We start from the raw sequence: 16,783 nt of genomic DNA, 5'->3' as shown, positions 1-16,783 counted from the left end.
CCATCCTATATACAGGATCAGTTAATACCATACTATATACAGGGTCAGTTAATACCATACTATATACAGGGTCAGTTAATACCATCCTATATACAGGGTCAGTTAATACCATACTATATACAGGGTCAGTTAATACCATACTATATACAGGGTCAGTTAATACCATACTATATACAGGGTCAGTTAATACCATACTATATACAGGGTCAGTTAATACCATACTATATACAGGGTCAGTTAATACCATACTATACACAGGATCAGTTAATACCATACTATATACAGGGTCAGTTAATACCATACTATATACAGGATCAGTTAATACCATACTATATACAGGGTCAGTTAATACCATACTATATACAGGGTCAGTTAATACCATACTATATACAGGATCAGTTAATACCATACTATATACAGGATCAGTTAATACCATACTATATACAGGGTCAGTTAATACCATACTATATACAGGATCAGTTAATACCATACTATATACAGGGTCAGTTAATACCATACTATATACAGGATCAGTTAATACCATACTATATACAGGGTCAGTTAATACCATACTATATACAGGATCAGTTAATACCATACTATATACAGGGTCAGGTTAATACCATACTATATACAGGGTCAGTTAATACCATACTATATACAGGGTCAGTTAATACCATACTATATACAGTATCAGTTAATACCATACTATATACAGGGTCAGTTAATACCATACTATATACAGGATCAGTTAATACCATACTATATACAGGGTCAGTTAATAACATACTATATACAGGGTCAGTTAATACCATACTATATACAGGATCAGTTAATACCATACTATATACAGGGTCAGTTAATACCATACTATATACAGGATCAGTTAATACCATACTATATACAGGATCAGTTAATACCATACTATATACAGGATCAGTTAATACCATACTATATACAGGGTCAGTTAATACCATACTATATACAGGGTCAGTTAATACCATACTATATACAGGGTCAGTTAATACCATCCTATATACAGGATCAGTTAATACCATCCTATATACAGTATCAGTTAATACCATACTATATACAGGATCAGTTAATACCATACTATATACAGGGTCAGTTAATACCATACTATATACAGGATCAGTTAATACCATACTATATACAGGGTCAGGTTAATACCATACTATATACAGGGTCAGTTAATACCATACTATATACAGGGTCAGTTAATACCATACTATATACAGTATCAGTTAATACCATACTATATACAGGGTCAGTTAATACCATACTATATACAGGATCAGTTAATACCATACTATATACAGGGTCAGTTAATAACATACTATATACAGGGTCAGTTAATACCATACTATATACAGGATCAGTTAATACCATACTATATACAGGGTCAGTTAATACCATACTATATACAGGATCAGTTAATACCATACTATATACAGGATCAGTTAATACCATACTATATACAGGATCAGTTAATACCATACTATATACAGGATCAGTTAATACCATACTATATACAGGGTCAGTTAATACCATACTATATACAGGGTCAGTTAATACCATACTATATACAGGGTCAGTTAATACCATACTATATACAGGGTCAGTTAATACCATCCTATATACAGGATCAGTTAATACCATCCTATATACAGTATCAGTTAATACCATACTATATACAGGATCAGTTAATACCATACTATATACAGGGTCAGTTAATACCATACTATATACAGGATCAGTTAATACCATACTATATACAGGGTCAGGTTAATACCATACTATATACAGGGTCAGTTAATACCATACTATATACAGGGTCAGTTAATACCATACTATATACAGTATCAGTTAATACCATACTATATACAGGGTCAGTTAATACCATACTATATACAGGATCAGTTAATACCATACTATATACAGGGTCAGTTAATAACATACTATATACAGGGTCAGTTAATACCATACTATATACAGGATCAGTTAATACCATACTATATACAGGGTCAGTTAATACCATACTATATACAGGATCAGTTAATACCATACTATATACAGGATCAGTTAATACCATACTATATACAGGATCAGTTAATACCATACTATATACAGGATCAGTTAATACCATACTATATACAGGGTCAGTTAATACCATACTATATACAGTATCAGTTAATACCATCCTATATACAGGATCAGTTAATACCATACTATATACAGGGTCAGTTAATACCATACTATATACAGGGTCAGTTAATACCATACTATATACAGGGTCAGTTAATACCATACTATATACAGGATCAGTTAATACCATACTATATACAGGGTCAGTTAATACCATACTATATACAGGATCAGTTAATACCATCCTATATACAGTATCAGTTAATACCATCCTATATACAGGGTCAGTTAATACCATACTATATACAGGGTCAGGTTAACACCATACTATATACAGGATCAGTTAATACCATCCTATATACAGGATCAGTAAATACCATACTATATACAGGGTCAGTTAATACCATACTATATACAGGGTCAGTTAATACCATACTATATACAGGGTCAGTTAATACCATACTATATACAGTGTCAGTTAATACCATACTATATACAGGATCAGTTAATACCATACTATATACAGGATCAGTTAATACCATCCTATATACAGGATCAGTTAATACCATACTATATACAGGGTCAGGTTAATACCATACTATATACAGGGTCAGTTAATACCATACACAGGGTCAGTTAATACCATCCTATATACAGGATCAGTTAATACCATCCTATATACAGGATCAGTTAATACCATACTATATACAGGGTCAGTTAATACCATACTATATACAGGGTCAGTTAATACCATACTATATACAGGATCAGTTAATACCATACTATATACAGGGTCAGTTAATACCATACTATATACAGGGTCAGTTAATACCATCCTATATACAGGATCAGTTAATACCATACTATATACAGGGTCAGTTAATACCATACTATATACAGGATCAGTTAATACCATACTATATACAGGGTCAGTTAATACCATACTATATACAGGATCAGTTAATACCATACTATATACAGGGTCAGTTAATACCATACTATATACAGGGTCAGTTAATACCATACTATATACAGGGTCAGTTAATACCATACTATATACAGGATCAGTTAATACCATCCTATATACAGGATCAGTTAATACCATACTATATACAGGGTCAGTTAATACCATACTATATACAGGGTCAGTTAATACCATACTATATACAGGATCAGTTAATACCATACTATATACAGGGTCAGTTAATACCATACTATATACAGGATCAGTTAATACCATCCTATATACAGGGTCAGTTAATACCATACTATATACAGGGTCAGGTTAACACCATACTATATACAGGATCAGTTAATACCATCCTATATACAGGATCAGTTAATACCATACTATATACAGGGTCAGTTAATTCCATACTATATACAGGGTCAGTTAATACCATACTATATACAGGGTCAGTTAATACCATACTATATACAGTGTCAGTTAATACCATACTATATACAGGATCAGTTAATACCATCCTATATACAGGATCAGTTAATACCATACTATATACAGGGTCAGGTTAATACCATACTATATACAGGGTCAGTTAATACCATACTATATACAGGGTCAGTTAATACCATACTATATACAGGATCAGTTAATACCATCCTATATACAGGATCAGTTAATACCATCCTATATACAGGATCAGTTAATACCATACTATATACAGGGTCAGTTAATACCATACTATATACAGGGTCAGTTAATACCATACTATATACAGGATCAGTTAATACCATCCTATATACAGGATCAGTTAATACCATACTATATACAGGGTCAGTTAATACCATACTATATACAGGGTCAGTTAATACCATACTATATACAGGGTCAGGTTAATACCATACTATATACAGGGTCAGTTAATACCATACTATATACAGGATCAGTTAATACCATACTATATACAGGATCAGTTAATACCATACTATATACAGGGTCAGTTAATACCATACTATATACAGGGTCAGTTAATACCATACTATATACAGGATCAGTTAATACCATACTATATACAGGGTCAGTTAATACCATACTATATACAGGATCAGTTAATACCATACTATATACAGGGTCAGTTAATACCATACTATATACAGGATCAGTTAATACCATCCTATATACAGTATCAGTTAATTCCATCCTATATACAGTATCAGTTAATTCCATCCTATATACAGTATCAGTTAATATCATACTATATACAGTATCAGTTAATTCCATCCTATATACAGTATCAGTTAATATCATACTATATACAAGGTCAGTTAGTACCATACTATATACAGGGTCAGTTAATACCATACTATATACAGGGTCAGGTTAATACCATACTATATACAGGGTCAGGTTAATACCATACTATATACAGGATCAGTTAATACCATACTATATACAGGGTCAGTTAATACCATACTATATACAGGATCAGTTAATACCATACTATATACAGGGTCAGTTAATACCATACTATATACAGGGTCAGGTTAATACCATACTATATACAGTATCAGTTAATACCATACTATATACAGGGTCAGTTAATACCATACTATATACAGGGTCAGTTAATACCATACTATATACAGGGTCAGGTTAATACCATACTATATACAGGGTCAGTTAATACCATACTATATACAGGGTCAGTTAATACCGTACTATATACAGGGTCAGTTAATACCGTACTATATACAGGGTCAGTTAATACCATACTATATACAGGGTCAGGTTAATACCATACTATATACAGGGTCAGTTAGTACCATACTATATACAGGGTCAGTTAATACCATACTATATACAGGGTCAGTTAATACCATACTATATACAGGGTCAGTTAATACCACACTATATACAGGGTCAGTTAATACCATACTATATACAGGGTCAGGTTAATACCATACTATATACAGGGTCAGTTAATACCATACTATATACAGGATCAGTTAATACCATCCTATATACAGTATCAGTTAATACCATCCTATATACAGTATCAGTTAATACCATACTATATACAAGGTCAGTTAATACCATCCTATATACAGGATCAGTTAATACCATCCTATATACAGTATCAGTTAATACCATACTATATACAAGGTCAGTTAATACCATACTATATACAGGGTCAGTTAATACCATCCTATATACAGGGTCAGGTTAATACCATACTATATACAGGGTCAGTTAATACCATCCTATATACAGGATCAGTTAATACCATACTATATACAAGGTCAGTTAGTACCATACTATATACAGGGTCAGTTAATACCATACTATATACAGGGTCAGTTAATACCATACTATATACAGGGTCAGGTTAATACCATCCTATATACAGGATCAGTTAATACCATACTATATACAGGATCAGTTAATACCATCCTATATACAGGATCAGGTTAATACCATACTATATACAGGGTCAGTTAATACCATCCTATATACAGGATCAGTTAATACCATACTATATACAGGGTCAGATAATACCATACTATATACAGGGTCAGTTAATACCATACTATATACAGGGTCAGGTTAATACCATACTATATACAGGGTCAGTTAATACCATACTATATACAGGATCAGTTAATACCATACTATATACAGGATCAGTTAATACCATACTATATACAGGATCAGTTAATACCATACTATATACAGGGTCAGTTAATACCATACTATATACAGGATCAGTTAATACCATACTATATACAGGGTCAGTTAATACCATACTATATACAGGGTCAGTTAATACCATACTATATACAGGATCAGTTAATACCATCCTATATACAGTATCAGTTAATACCATCCTATATACAGGGTCAGGTTAATACCATACTATATACAGGGTCAGTTAATACCATCCTATATACAGGATCAGTTAATACCATACTATATACAAGGTCAGTTAATACCATACTATATACAGGGTCAGTTAATACCATCCTATATACAGGGTCAGGTTAATACCATACTATATACAGGATCAGTTAATACCATACTATATACAGGATCAGTTAATACCATACTATATACAGGATCAGTTAATACCATACTATATACAGGATCAGTTAATACCATACTATATACAGGATCAGTTAATACCATACTATATACAGGGTCAGTTAATACCATACTATATACAGGATCAGTTAATACCATACTATATACAGGATCAGTTAATACCATACTATATACAGGGTCAGTTAATACCATACTATATACAGGATCAGTTAATACCATACTATATACAGGATCAGTTAATACCATACTATATACAGGATCAGTTAATACCATACTATATACAGGGTCAGTTAATACCATACTATATACAGGATCAGTTAATACCATACTATATACAGGATCAGTTAATATCATACTATATACAGGGTCAGTTAATACCATACTATATACAGGATCAGTTAATACCATACTATATACAGGGTCAGTTAATACCATACTATATACAGGGTCAGTTAATACCATACTATATACAGGATCAGTTAATACCATACTATATACAGGATCAGTTAATACCATACTATATACAGGATCAGTTAATACCATACTATATACAGGATCAGTTAATACCATACTATATACAGGATCAGTTAATACCATCCTATATACAGGATCAGTTAATACCATACTATATACAGGATCAGTTAATACCATCCTATATACAGGATCAGTTAATACCATACTATATACAGGGTCAGTTAATACCATACTATATACAGGATCAGTTAATACCATACTATATACAGGGTCAGTTAATACCATACTATATACAGGGTCAGTTAATACCATACTATATACAGGGTCAGTTAATACCATACTATATACAGGGTCAGTTAATACCATACTATATACAGGGTCAGGTTAATACCATACTATATACAGGGTCAGTTAATACCGTACTATATACAGGGTCAGTTAATACCGTACTATATACAGGGTCAGTTAATACCGTACTATATACAGGGTCAGTTAATACCATACTATATACAGGGTCAGGTTAATACCATACTATATACAGGGTCAGTTAGTACCATACTATATACAGGGTCAGTTAATACCATACTATATACAGGGTCAGTTAATACCATACTATATACAGGGTCAGTTAATACCACACTATATACAGGGTCAGTTAATACCATACTATATACAGGGTCAGTTCCAGTACCATATTTATAATATCAAATTGTATTTGTCACAAGCGCCGAATACAATTTTCTTACAAGCCCTAAACCAACAATGCAGTTTTAAGAAAATACCCCCCCAAAAAGTAAAATACCCCGTCGATGGGGATGTGCTCGCCTCCCCGGTTGCCTGTAGTCCCCGATGCCTGTAGTCCCCAATCAGCTCAGACTGACGTTGAGGGAGAGGTTGTTGCTCCGGCACCACACTGCCAGGTCATTGACCTCCTGCCTGTAAGCTGTCTCATCATCGCTGGTGATCAGGCCTACCACCGTCATGTCGTCAGCAAACTTAATGATGGTGCTGGAGTTGTGCTTGGCCACACAGTTTTGGGTGAACAGGGAGTACAGGAGGGTACTAAGCATACACCCCTGTGGGGCCCCAGTGTTGCGGGTCAGCGCGGCGGAGGTGATGTTGCCTACCCTTACCACCTGGGGTTTGCTCGTCAGGAAGTCCAGGATCCAGTTGCAGAGGGAGGTGTTCAGACCCAGGGTCCTGAGCTTAGTGATGAGCTTCGAGTGGACAATGGCGTTGAACGCTGAGCTGTAGTCAATGAACAGCATTCTCACATACGTATTCCTCTTATCTAGGTGGGAGAGGGCAGTGTGGAGAGCAAATGCGATTGCATCATCTATGGATCTGTAGGGGTGGTATGCAAATTGGAGTGGATCTAGGGTGTCTGGGATGGTGGAGTTAATGTTAACCCAATCCTCTGGGTCGGTGACGGCCCTCACACCCGGAACGATGTTGTTGTCAAACCGTGCATTGAGTTCGTCTGGTAGAGAGGCATCGTTGACTCCGCGGAGAACATAGCGGGACTTTTACTTATTCCTGTCTTCGGCCGTAGCCTCAGAGTTGTCTACAATAGCTCTGTGTGCAGTAGCCTTTAGTGCCTCTGTTAATCCAGGGCTTTTGATTGGTAATGTGGCGAACCCTCACCGTGGGGACAACGTCGCTGATGCATTTTGTGATGAAGCCGGTGACGGAGGTGGTTAGCTCGTCAATGTTATTGGCGGAGTCTTGAAACATATGCCAATCAGCGCTAACAAAGCAGTCCTGTAGCATAATCTCTGATTCTGGTGACCAATTCTCAACGGAGCGAGTCATGGGTACTTCCTGTTGGGAGTTTCTGCTTGTAAACAGGAAGCAGGAGTACGGAGTCATGATCTGATTTGCCGAATGTTGGAAAAGGGATGGCCTTGTATGCTTGCGTGTTGGTAGAGTAACAGTGGTCTAGAACTTTATCGCCCCACGTGTCTTAGTGACACGGAATAAAAATTGCTGTCAACCACAAAAGCAGCCTCTGGATGAAGGTTTTCTTGCTTGTTTACAGTACAGTTGGTTAAGTGTCAGCTTGTTCTTGTCCTGAGGTGGAACAACAGTCACAATAAGAGCTGGAAACTCCCTCGGGGAGGTAGAAGGGTCGGCATTTCACCATCAGGTATTCCAAGATGGGTGAACAATTGGTCGACACTTCCACCGCTCTGGAGTCAGCACACCAGTTGGAGTTGATGTAGAGGCAAACCCCTCCCTCTCTTGATTTCCCCGCCTCTACTGTCCTGACCGCCCGGGGAATGGAGAATCCATAGAGTTGGATAGCCATGGGTGGTCCTCCATCTTATTATCAAGTGACTGTACATTAGCCAGTAGAATGGAGGGAAGAGGTGGCTGACAAATTAGCAAAGTTGGGTCGGAGCCTGCAAAATGGTGGCCATCCAGTACGGCGCCATTTTATCTTCAAGCTTCTGAATCGGGCGGTCAAATGCTGCCAGTAGATGCCGATGTTTCAAATAGACCTAGCTTGTGCATCACTAGCTATCAGTAGTTAACAGGGAAGACATCTGAGGGAGAACACAGAGCGTGACACCGAACAGCTTGCTGACCGGTGAATGGGCAGAGCTAGAAGAGCTTGCTGACCGGTGAATGGGCAGAGCTAGAACAGCTTGCTGACCGGTGAATGGGCAGAGCTAGAACAGCTTGCTGACCGGTGAATGGGCAGAGCTAGAAGAGCTTGCTGACCGGTGAATGGGCAGAGCTAGAACAGCTTGCTGACCGGTGAATGGGCAGAGCTAGAAGAGCTTGCTGACCGGTGAATGGGCAGAGCTAGAAGAGCTTGCTGACCGGTGAATGGGCCGAGCTAGAACAGCTTGCTGACCCGGTGAATGGGCAGAGCTAGAACAGCTTGCTGACCGGTGAATGGGCAGAGCTAGAAGAGCTTGCTGACAAGTGAATGGGCAGAGCTAGAACAGCTTGCTGACCGGTGAATGGGCAGAGCTAGAACAGCTTGCTGACCGGTGAATGGGCCAAGCGAGAACAGCTTGCTGACCGGTGAATAGGCCAAGCGAGAACAGCTTGCTGACTGGTGAATGGACCAAGCTAGAACACACCGACCAACTTTCCAACTGAAAGCCAGCAGCTGTCTGACGCGATGCCGTGTCTTCTCAATCTTGAGGCAGACTTGCAGTCAACTACTGTTGCAAAACCGTTGGCACAGGTCCTCCTGAAGTCACTGAATAAGGGCTTCGCATCCATACTGAATCCTCTGGCAGTCAACTTCGATCCAACCCCTACTGCAGTATGCCTGATGGATCCAAGTGTCTCTGGCACTTCGCTCAACAGAGATGGAGCCACTGAGGGAAGCAGTCTTTTGTACTTCAGCAAATCAGAGAGTACAGCAGTGGAGCAGCAGGACCCCAGGAAGATGCCAGCACAATGAATTCAGCAAGCATCTCAACCACAGTGCTTCAGAAATATAGCTTCCTCGCAACAAAGATTGTGTCTGAGACCACTGTCTAGCCAGACGGTCAACCTGGCAGGGCATTAAGTGCCTGTGTGAGCTGTGGAAATACCTGGCTGTGAACTGACATTTTGAAGAAGAGTTGTATTGCAGCTTTTATTAACCCTCAGTGATGCACGTTTTAATATTACTTACACTACATGACCAAAAGTATGTTTGTGGACACCTGCTCGTTGAACATCTCCTTCCAAAATTGTGGGCATTAATGTGGAGTTGGTCACCTCTTTGCTGCTACAACAGCCTCCGCTCTTCTGGGAAGGCTTTCCACTAGATGTTGGAACATTGCTGCGGGGACTTGCTTCCATTCAGCCACAAGAGCATTAGTGAGGTCAGGCACTGATGTTGGGCAATTAGGCCTGGCTCTTAGTCGGCGTTCCAATTGATCCCAAATGTGTTCTATGGGGTTGAGGTCAGGGCTCTGTGCAGGCCAGTCAAGATCTCAACAAACCACTTTTGTATGGACCTCGCTTTGTGCACGGGGGCATTGTCATGCTGAAACAGGAAAGGGCCTTCCCAAAACTGTTGCCACAAAGTTGGAAGCACAGAATCGTCTAGAATGTCCTTGTATGCTGTAGCATTAATATTTCCCTTCACTGGAACAAAGGGGCCTAGCACGAACCATGAAAAACAGCCATAGACCATTATTCCTCCTCCACCAAACTTTACAGTTGACACTATGCATTCGGGCAGGTAGCGTTCCCCTGGTATCCGCCAAACCCAGATGTCTGTCGGACTGCCAGATGGTGAAGCGTGATTCATCACTCCAGAGAACGCGTTTCCACTGCTTCAGAGTCCAATGGTGGCGAGCTTTACACCACTCCAGCCGACACCATGCGCAATGCCAAGCGATCTGAGGCTTGTGTGCGGCTGCTCGGCCATGGGAACCCATTTCATAAAGCTTCCAACGAACAGTTCTTCTGCTGACATTGCTTCCAGAGGCAGTTTGGAACCGAGGACAGAAGATTAAAGGTACTTGGTTCTTCTTGCATCTGCTTCTAAAGTTAAAGCATTGGATTGGTGTAAACATGGGCAAGAGTTTACTTCCCGCCATATTTATTGCACCAGTCTAGCTGCTTATCCTTTAAATCGAAGTCACGTTAGGATTTATTTATAATTTAAACCTAAGCAAACCTATGTCCTGGCCTTGGAGTTGTATGGAGTCCTCTAGTGGTCCAGAAGTCTGTGTTTAGCATGGGCAGCGCCATTGGATACGAGCCATTTTGATATAGTCAACTGGGCGGGACTTCCAACTTCATTGGCTGGTCCCTTATTCCCTTCGTGAAGAATACAATGTACTCTTTCAAGATGGCGCCATCATGACACCGATACCAAGATGTTATGTCTACCCAGTGGCAGGAAGTGACATCCCCAAAAAACTGACCATAGGCCTAGAACACATACAGTAAATGGTTCCTAGCCTCCCATAGGCTACTTTCTAAAACGAAACACTAAAGCTGATAACTAAATATAAATGTTTTTAATAAAACTAGTCAATCAAGTCTGAAAACTAACTGAAACTGAACTGAATTTGAAATAGAAAAAAAAAAAAAAAACGAATATAAATAAAAACGAATATTCAATCACAAAATAATAATAACCTTGATTTTAATCAAGGTTATCTTGGAGTTGCATGTCACTGTTCAGAAATAAAATTAGGACCTAAAATGTGTGTGAAATGAGGACTTACCGAGTGCTGGCACTGTATGGCACTGGCTGGTGGAACCCCATATAAAGCACCAAGATGCGAAGAGGGACACTGTGGAGACAAACAGACTGGGGTTAGATGGGCTGTACAGAGGACACACACATCTCTTCACAACTCCTCCTGTATATTTCAGGTAATAAGCACTGAGTCATTTATTACATCTCTCACGTACATGCATGGACACATTCTCACTCACACCAATTTACCTGCTTCAGGATTGATTCATGTCTCTGCTAACATAAAATGATTTATGCTCCTCCACATTGTATATAGAATAGCATGCCATGGAGTGTACTCACTAGGAAGGGGCAGTACTGTGTACTCACTAGGAAGGGGCAGTACTGTGTACTCACTAGGAAGGGGCAGTAATGTGTACTCACTAGGAAGGGGCAGTAATGTACTAGTGTTCTCACTAGGAAGGGTCCGGGGTGTGTAGTGTACTCACTAGGAAGGGGTGTACAGTGTACTCACTAGGAAGGGTGTGTAGTGTACTCACTAGGAAGGGTGTACAGTGTACTCACTAGGAAGGGTGTGTAGTGTACTCACTAGGAAGGGTGTGTAGTGTACTCACTAGGAAGGGTGTACAGTGTACTCACTAGGAAGGGTGTACAGTGTACTCACTAGGAAGGGTGTACAGTGTACTCACTAGGAAGGGTGTGTAGTGTACTCACTAGGAAGGGTGTACAGTGTACTCACTAGGAAGGGTGTACAGTGTACTCACTAGGAAGGGTGTACAGTGTACTCACTAGGAAGGGTGTACAGTGTACTCACTAGGAAGGGTGTACAGTGTACTCACTAGGAAGGGTGTACAGTGTACTCACTAGGAAGGGTGTACAGTGTACTCACTAGGAAGGGTGTACAGTGTACTCACTAGGAAGGGTGTACAGTGTACTCACTAGGAAGGGTGTACAGTGTACTCACTAGGAAGGGTGTACAGTGTACTCACTAGGAAGGGGTGTACAGTGTACTCACTAGGAAGGGGTGTACAGTGTACTCACTAGGAAGGGTGTACAGTGTACTCACTAGGAAGGGTGTACAGTGTACTCACTAGGAAGGGGTGTGTAGTGTACAGTGTACTCACTAGGAAGGGGTGTGTAGTGTACAGTGTACTCACTAGGAAGGGTGTGTAGTGTACAGTGTACTCACTAGGAAGGGGTGTGTAGTGTACAGTGTACTCACTAGGAAGGGGTGTGTAGTGTACAGTGTACTCACTAGGAAGGGGTGTGTAGTGTACAGTGTACTCACTAGGAAGGGGTGTGCTCCTCGGGGGCCTGTTGCTGGCGGTAAAACAGACAAACCGGTGGAGAAGATTCCCAGAGCGTTCAGGTTCAGCCCCGGGATAAGGTTGGTTTGTTGCTAGAAGAGATGAACAGAGGCAGACATGTGTGTGTGTGTGACAGATCCATCTTTCATCTCATCTCCCAGAGAGTTAAGCATTTCACTGTACCTGATGAACCACCTTATGAACCATCTTCATAAAGCCATATTGTGGAGTATCCCTGGTGTCTGATGGCTTTACCATCTCACAGCAACACCTTCCTGGTTCACCTGACCTGTCTACTTCATGCTTTGGAACGCTGGATATCATTTAGCAAACACACTGAGCAGTAATGATTTATCATTAAAACATCTTTATGTAAATGTCATAGATCTGGCATAAATATGACTGAAGATTATATTTTATGACATCTTAATTACAAAATGCATCTTGTGCCAGGAATTGTATCATTACAGGTCACTGTGAGACCTACTGTTATTCTTAGAATTTAACAAGCATAGATTCGTTTTTGTGTGCCAAATTAGAGAGAAACAAGTTACCAGAGGCCACGAGTAACTTGGTCAAAAATAATGGCACCGATTGGCCTATAGGTGGCGCTGCTTTAAGCAGTCTCACTTAAACCCTCATATCCTTTGCCCTGTTTGACCTATAGACTTTAAACTATGTAGGGGTTTTTCCTCATGCTGAACACCTCACCACCCATAAGGTCCATCCTCTATCTTGGACATCTTAGAAAACCTTTTTAAAAATATATTCTCATGAACCTTAAGTCCAAATAACACCAACTTTGGTAAGTAGTCCCAAAGGCTGGTCATGGCTCACATCAACACCATTATCCCAGAAGCCCTAAACCCACTCCAATTTGCACACCAACCCAACAAACATATCCACAGATGACGCTATCTCTATTGCACTCAACACTGCCCTTTCACACCTGGACAAAAGGAACACCTATGTGAGAATGCTATTCATTGACTACAGCTCAGCGTTCAACACCATAGTGGCCTCAAAGCTCATCACTAAGCTAAGGACCCTGGGACTAAACACCTCTCTCTGCAACTGGATCCTGGACTTCCTGACGGGCCGCCCCCAGGTGGCAAGGGTAGGGAACAACACATCAGCCACGCTGATCCTCAACACGGGGGCCCCTCAGGGGTGCGTGCTCAGTCCTCTCCGGTACTCCCTGTTCACTCATGACTGCACGGCCAGGCACGACTCCTACACAGGGCTGCGGTATCGGGTGGGTGGGGTGGGACAGGGCTGCGACATCGGGTGGGTATCGGGTGGGGCTGGGTGAGACAGGGCTGCGGTATCGGGTGGGTGGGGTGGGGCTGGGTGAGACAGGGCTGTGGTATCGGGTGGGTGGGGTGGGGCTGGGTGAGACAGGGCTGGGTGGGTGGGGTGGGGCTGGGTGAGACAGGGCTGTGGTATCGGGTGGGTGGGGTGAGACAGGGCTGTGGTATCGGGTGGGAAGTGAAGTGTTAGAGTTTGTGCTGCTATAAGAATGAGTCAGAGGCCAACTAACCAACTGACAGACAGCCAGTGTTTACATTAAGCCTTACGTTAACAGCAGCGATGTCGTTCTCGTAGGCGTCCCTCAGTTTCCTCATGACCTCCCCCTCAGCCTTACAGCACGCCTCCATACTGCCCTTCACTGTGATGGTCCTCTCTGGGTTACAGATGGTTAGGTCCTGTAACCTGGAACACACACATCAAGTCAGCAAGTAACCCTAACCCTCTAAGAGAGGATGGCTTTCACAGCAGTAATAAATTCATGAACTTCTTTGACAAAAAGATCATGATCACAAGAAGGCAAATTACAGACTCCTCTCTAAATCTGTGTATTCCTCCAAAGCTCAGTTATCCTGAGTCTGCACAACACTGCCAGGACCTAAGATCATGGGAGACACTCAAGTTTTTAATACTAGATCTCTTAACACAATGACAAAAATAATCATGGCCGCTAAACCTTCAAGCTGCATACTGGACCCTATTCCAACTAAACTACTGAAAGAGCTGCTTCATGTGCTTGGCCCTCCTATGTTGAACATAATAAACGGCTCTCTATCCACCGGATGTGTACCAAACTCACTAAAAGTGGCAGTAATAAAGCCTCTCTTGAAAAAGCCAAACTTTGACCCAGAAAATATAAAAAACTATCGGCCTAAATCGAATCTCCAATTCCTCTCAACATTTAGAAAAAGCTGTTGTGCAGCCACTCACTGCCGTCCTGTAGACAAACAATGTATACCAAATGCTTCAGTCTGGTGTGGAAGGACCACCAGAGGGCAGGCTGGGCTCACGGATGGTAGCCCAACAAGGCATGGGAGACAAGGTAACCAGAGGCAATTGAGCACAGCTGACACTACTAATGAGATATTCTCCTTCCCCTATAAGAGAGAGTATGGAACCAACAGGAAAGGGGGGAAGAACTATCTCTGGAAGATGGCCACCGAGAGAGAGGAGCGATCTATGAAGAACCATTAAGACGGTGACAATCCGGTGACTTTTGTTATAGTTTAAAAGACAATCATATTGTGTTCCTGTTTAATCTGGAGAAGAAGATTTTCATTGATTATGTTGGAGTGTTTGTGTTGACCAAATGCCCTCAATATAGAATTGTGTTCAATCAAGAAACCTACTCCTGACTCGTTTGTTCCACCTTCCCACTTTAGAGTGACGCCCAATTAGTTGGTCCGCTCACACTGGTTTTAGACCCCATCACAGCACTGAGACTGCACTCGTGAAGGTGGTAAATTACCTTTTAATGGCGTCAGAGGCTCTGCATCTGTCCTCGTGCTCCTAAACCTTAGTGCTGCTTTTGATACCATCGATCTGCTTCCATTGCTATGCGGACGACACACAGCTGTACATTTCCATGAAACATGGTGAAGCCCCAAAATTGCCCTCCCTGGAAGCCTGTGTTTCAGACATAAGGAAGTGGATGGCATCAAATGTTTTACTTTTAAACTCGGACAAAACAGAGATCCTTGTTCTAGGTCCCAAGAAACAAAGAGATCGTCTGTTGAATCTGACAATTAATCTTGATGGTTGTACAGTCGTCTCAAATAAAACTGTGAAGGACGTCGGCGTTACTCTGGACCCTGATCTCTCTTTTGACCAACATATCAAGACTGTTTCAAGGACAGATTTTTTCCATCTACATCTATCTAATCAGAAACTTTCTGTCCAAAAATGATGCAGAAAAATGTATCCATGCTTTTGTCACTTCTAGATTAGACTACTGTAATGCTCTACTCTCCTGCTACCCGGATAAAGCACTAAATAAACTTCAGTTAGTGCTAAATACGGCTGCTAGAATCCTGACTAGAACCAAACAATGTGATCATATTACTCCAGTGCTAGCCTCTCTACACTGGCTTCCTGTTAAGGCTAGGGCTGATTAAGGTTTTACTGCTAACCTACAAAGCATTACATGGGCTTGCTCCTACCTATCTTTCCGATTTGGTCCTGCCGTACATACCTACACGTACGCTACGGTCACAAGACACAGGCCTCCTAATTGTCCCTAGAATTTCTAAGCAAACAGATGGAGGCAGGGCTTTCTCCTATAGAGCTCCAATTTTATGGAATGGT

The 16,783-nt window shown here is 40.7% G+C and overlaps 1 protein-coding gene across 4 annotated transcripts in view; it reads right to left on the bottom strand.

Moving 5' to 3' along the window:
• The window catches only part of igf2bp2a (insulin-like growth factor 2 mRNA binding protein 2a), a 121,601-nt gene that overhangs the window by 11,904 nt on the left and 92,914 nt on the right, over positions 1-16,783 (bottom strand). For all 4 annotated transcript variants that reach the window (XM_071354317.1, XM_071354315.1, XM_071354316.1 and 1 more), the window contains 3 exons: positions 14,749-14,884; positions 13,153-13,263; positions 11,890-11,958 (listed from right to left, as the gene is read on the bottom strand). In XM_071354317.1, coding sequence (XP_071210418.1) covers positions 11,890-11,958; positions 13,153-13,263; positions 14,749-14,884 — 316 coding nt within the window. The remainder of the gene's footprint in view (positions 1-11,889; positions 11,959-13,152; positions 13,264-14,748; positions 14,885-16,783) is intronic.

The sequence above is a fragment of the Salvelinus alpinus genome, chromosome 20 (assembly GCF_045679555.1).
Source record: "Salvelinus alpinus chromosome 20, SLU_Salpinus.1, whole genome shotgun sequence".
In the NCBI taxonomy this organism is placed as follows: Eukaryota; Metazoa; Chordata; class Actinopteri; order Salmoniformes; family Salmonidae; genus Salvelinus; species Salvelinus alpinus.
Note: the sequence above shows the minus strand (reverse complement) of the source record. Positions and strands in the feature narration are given on the sequence as shown.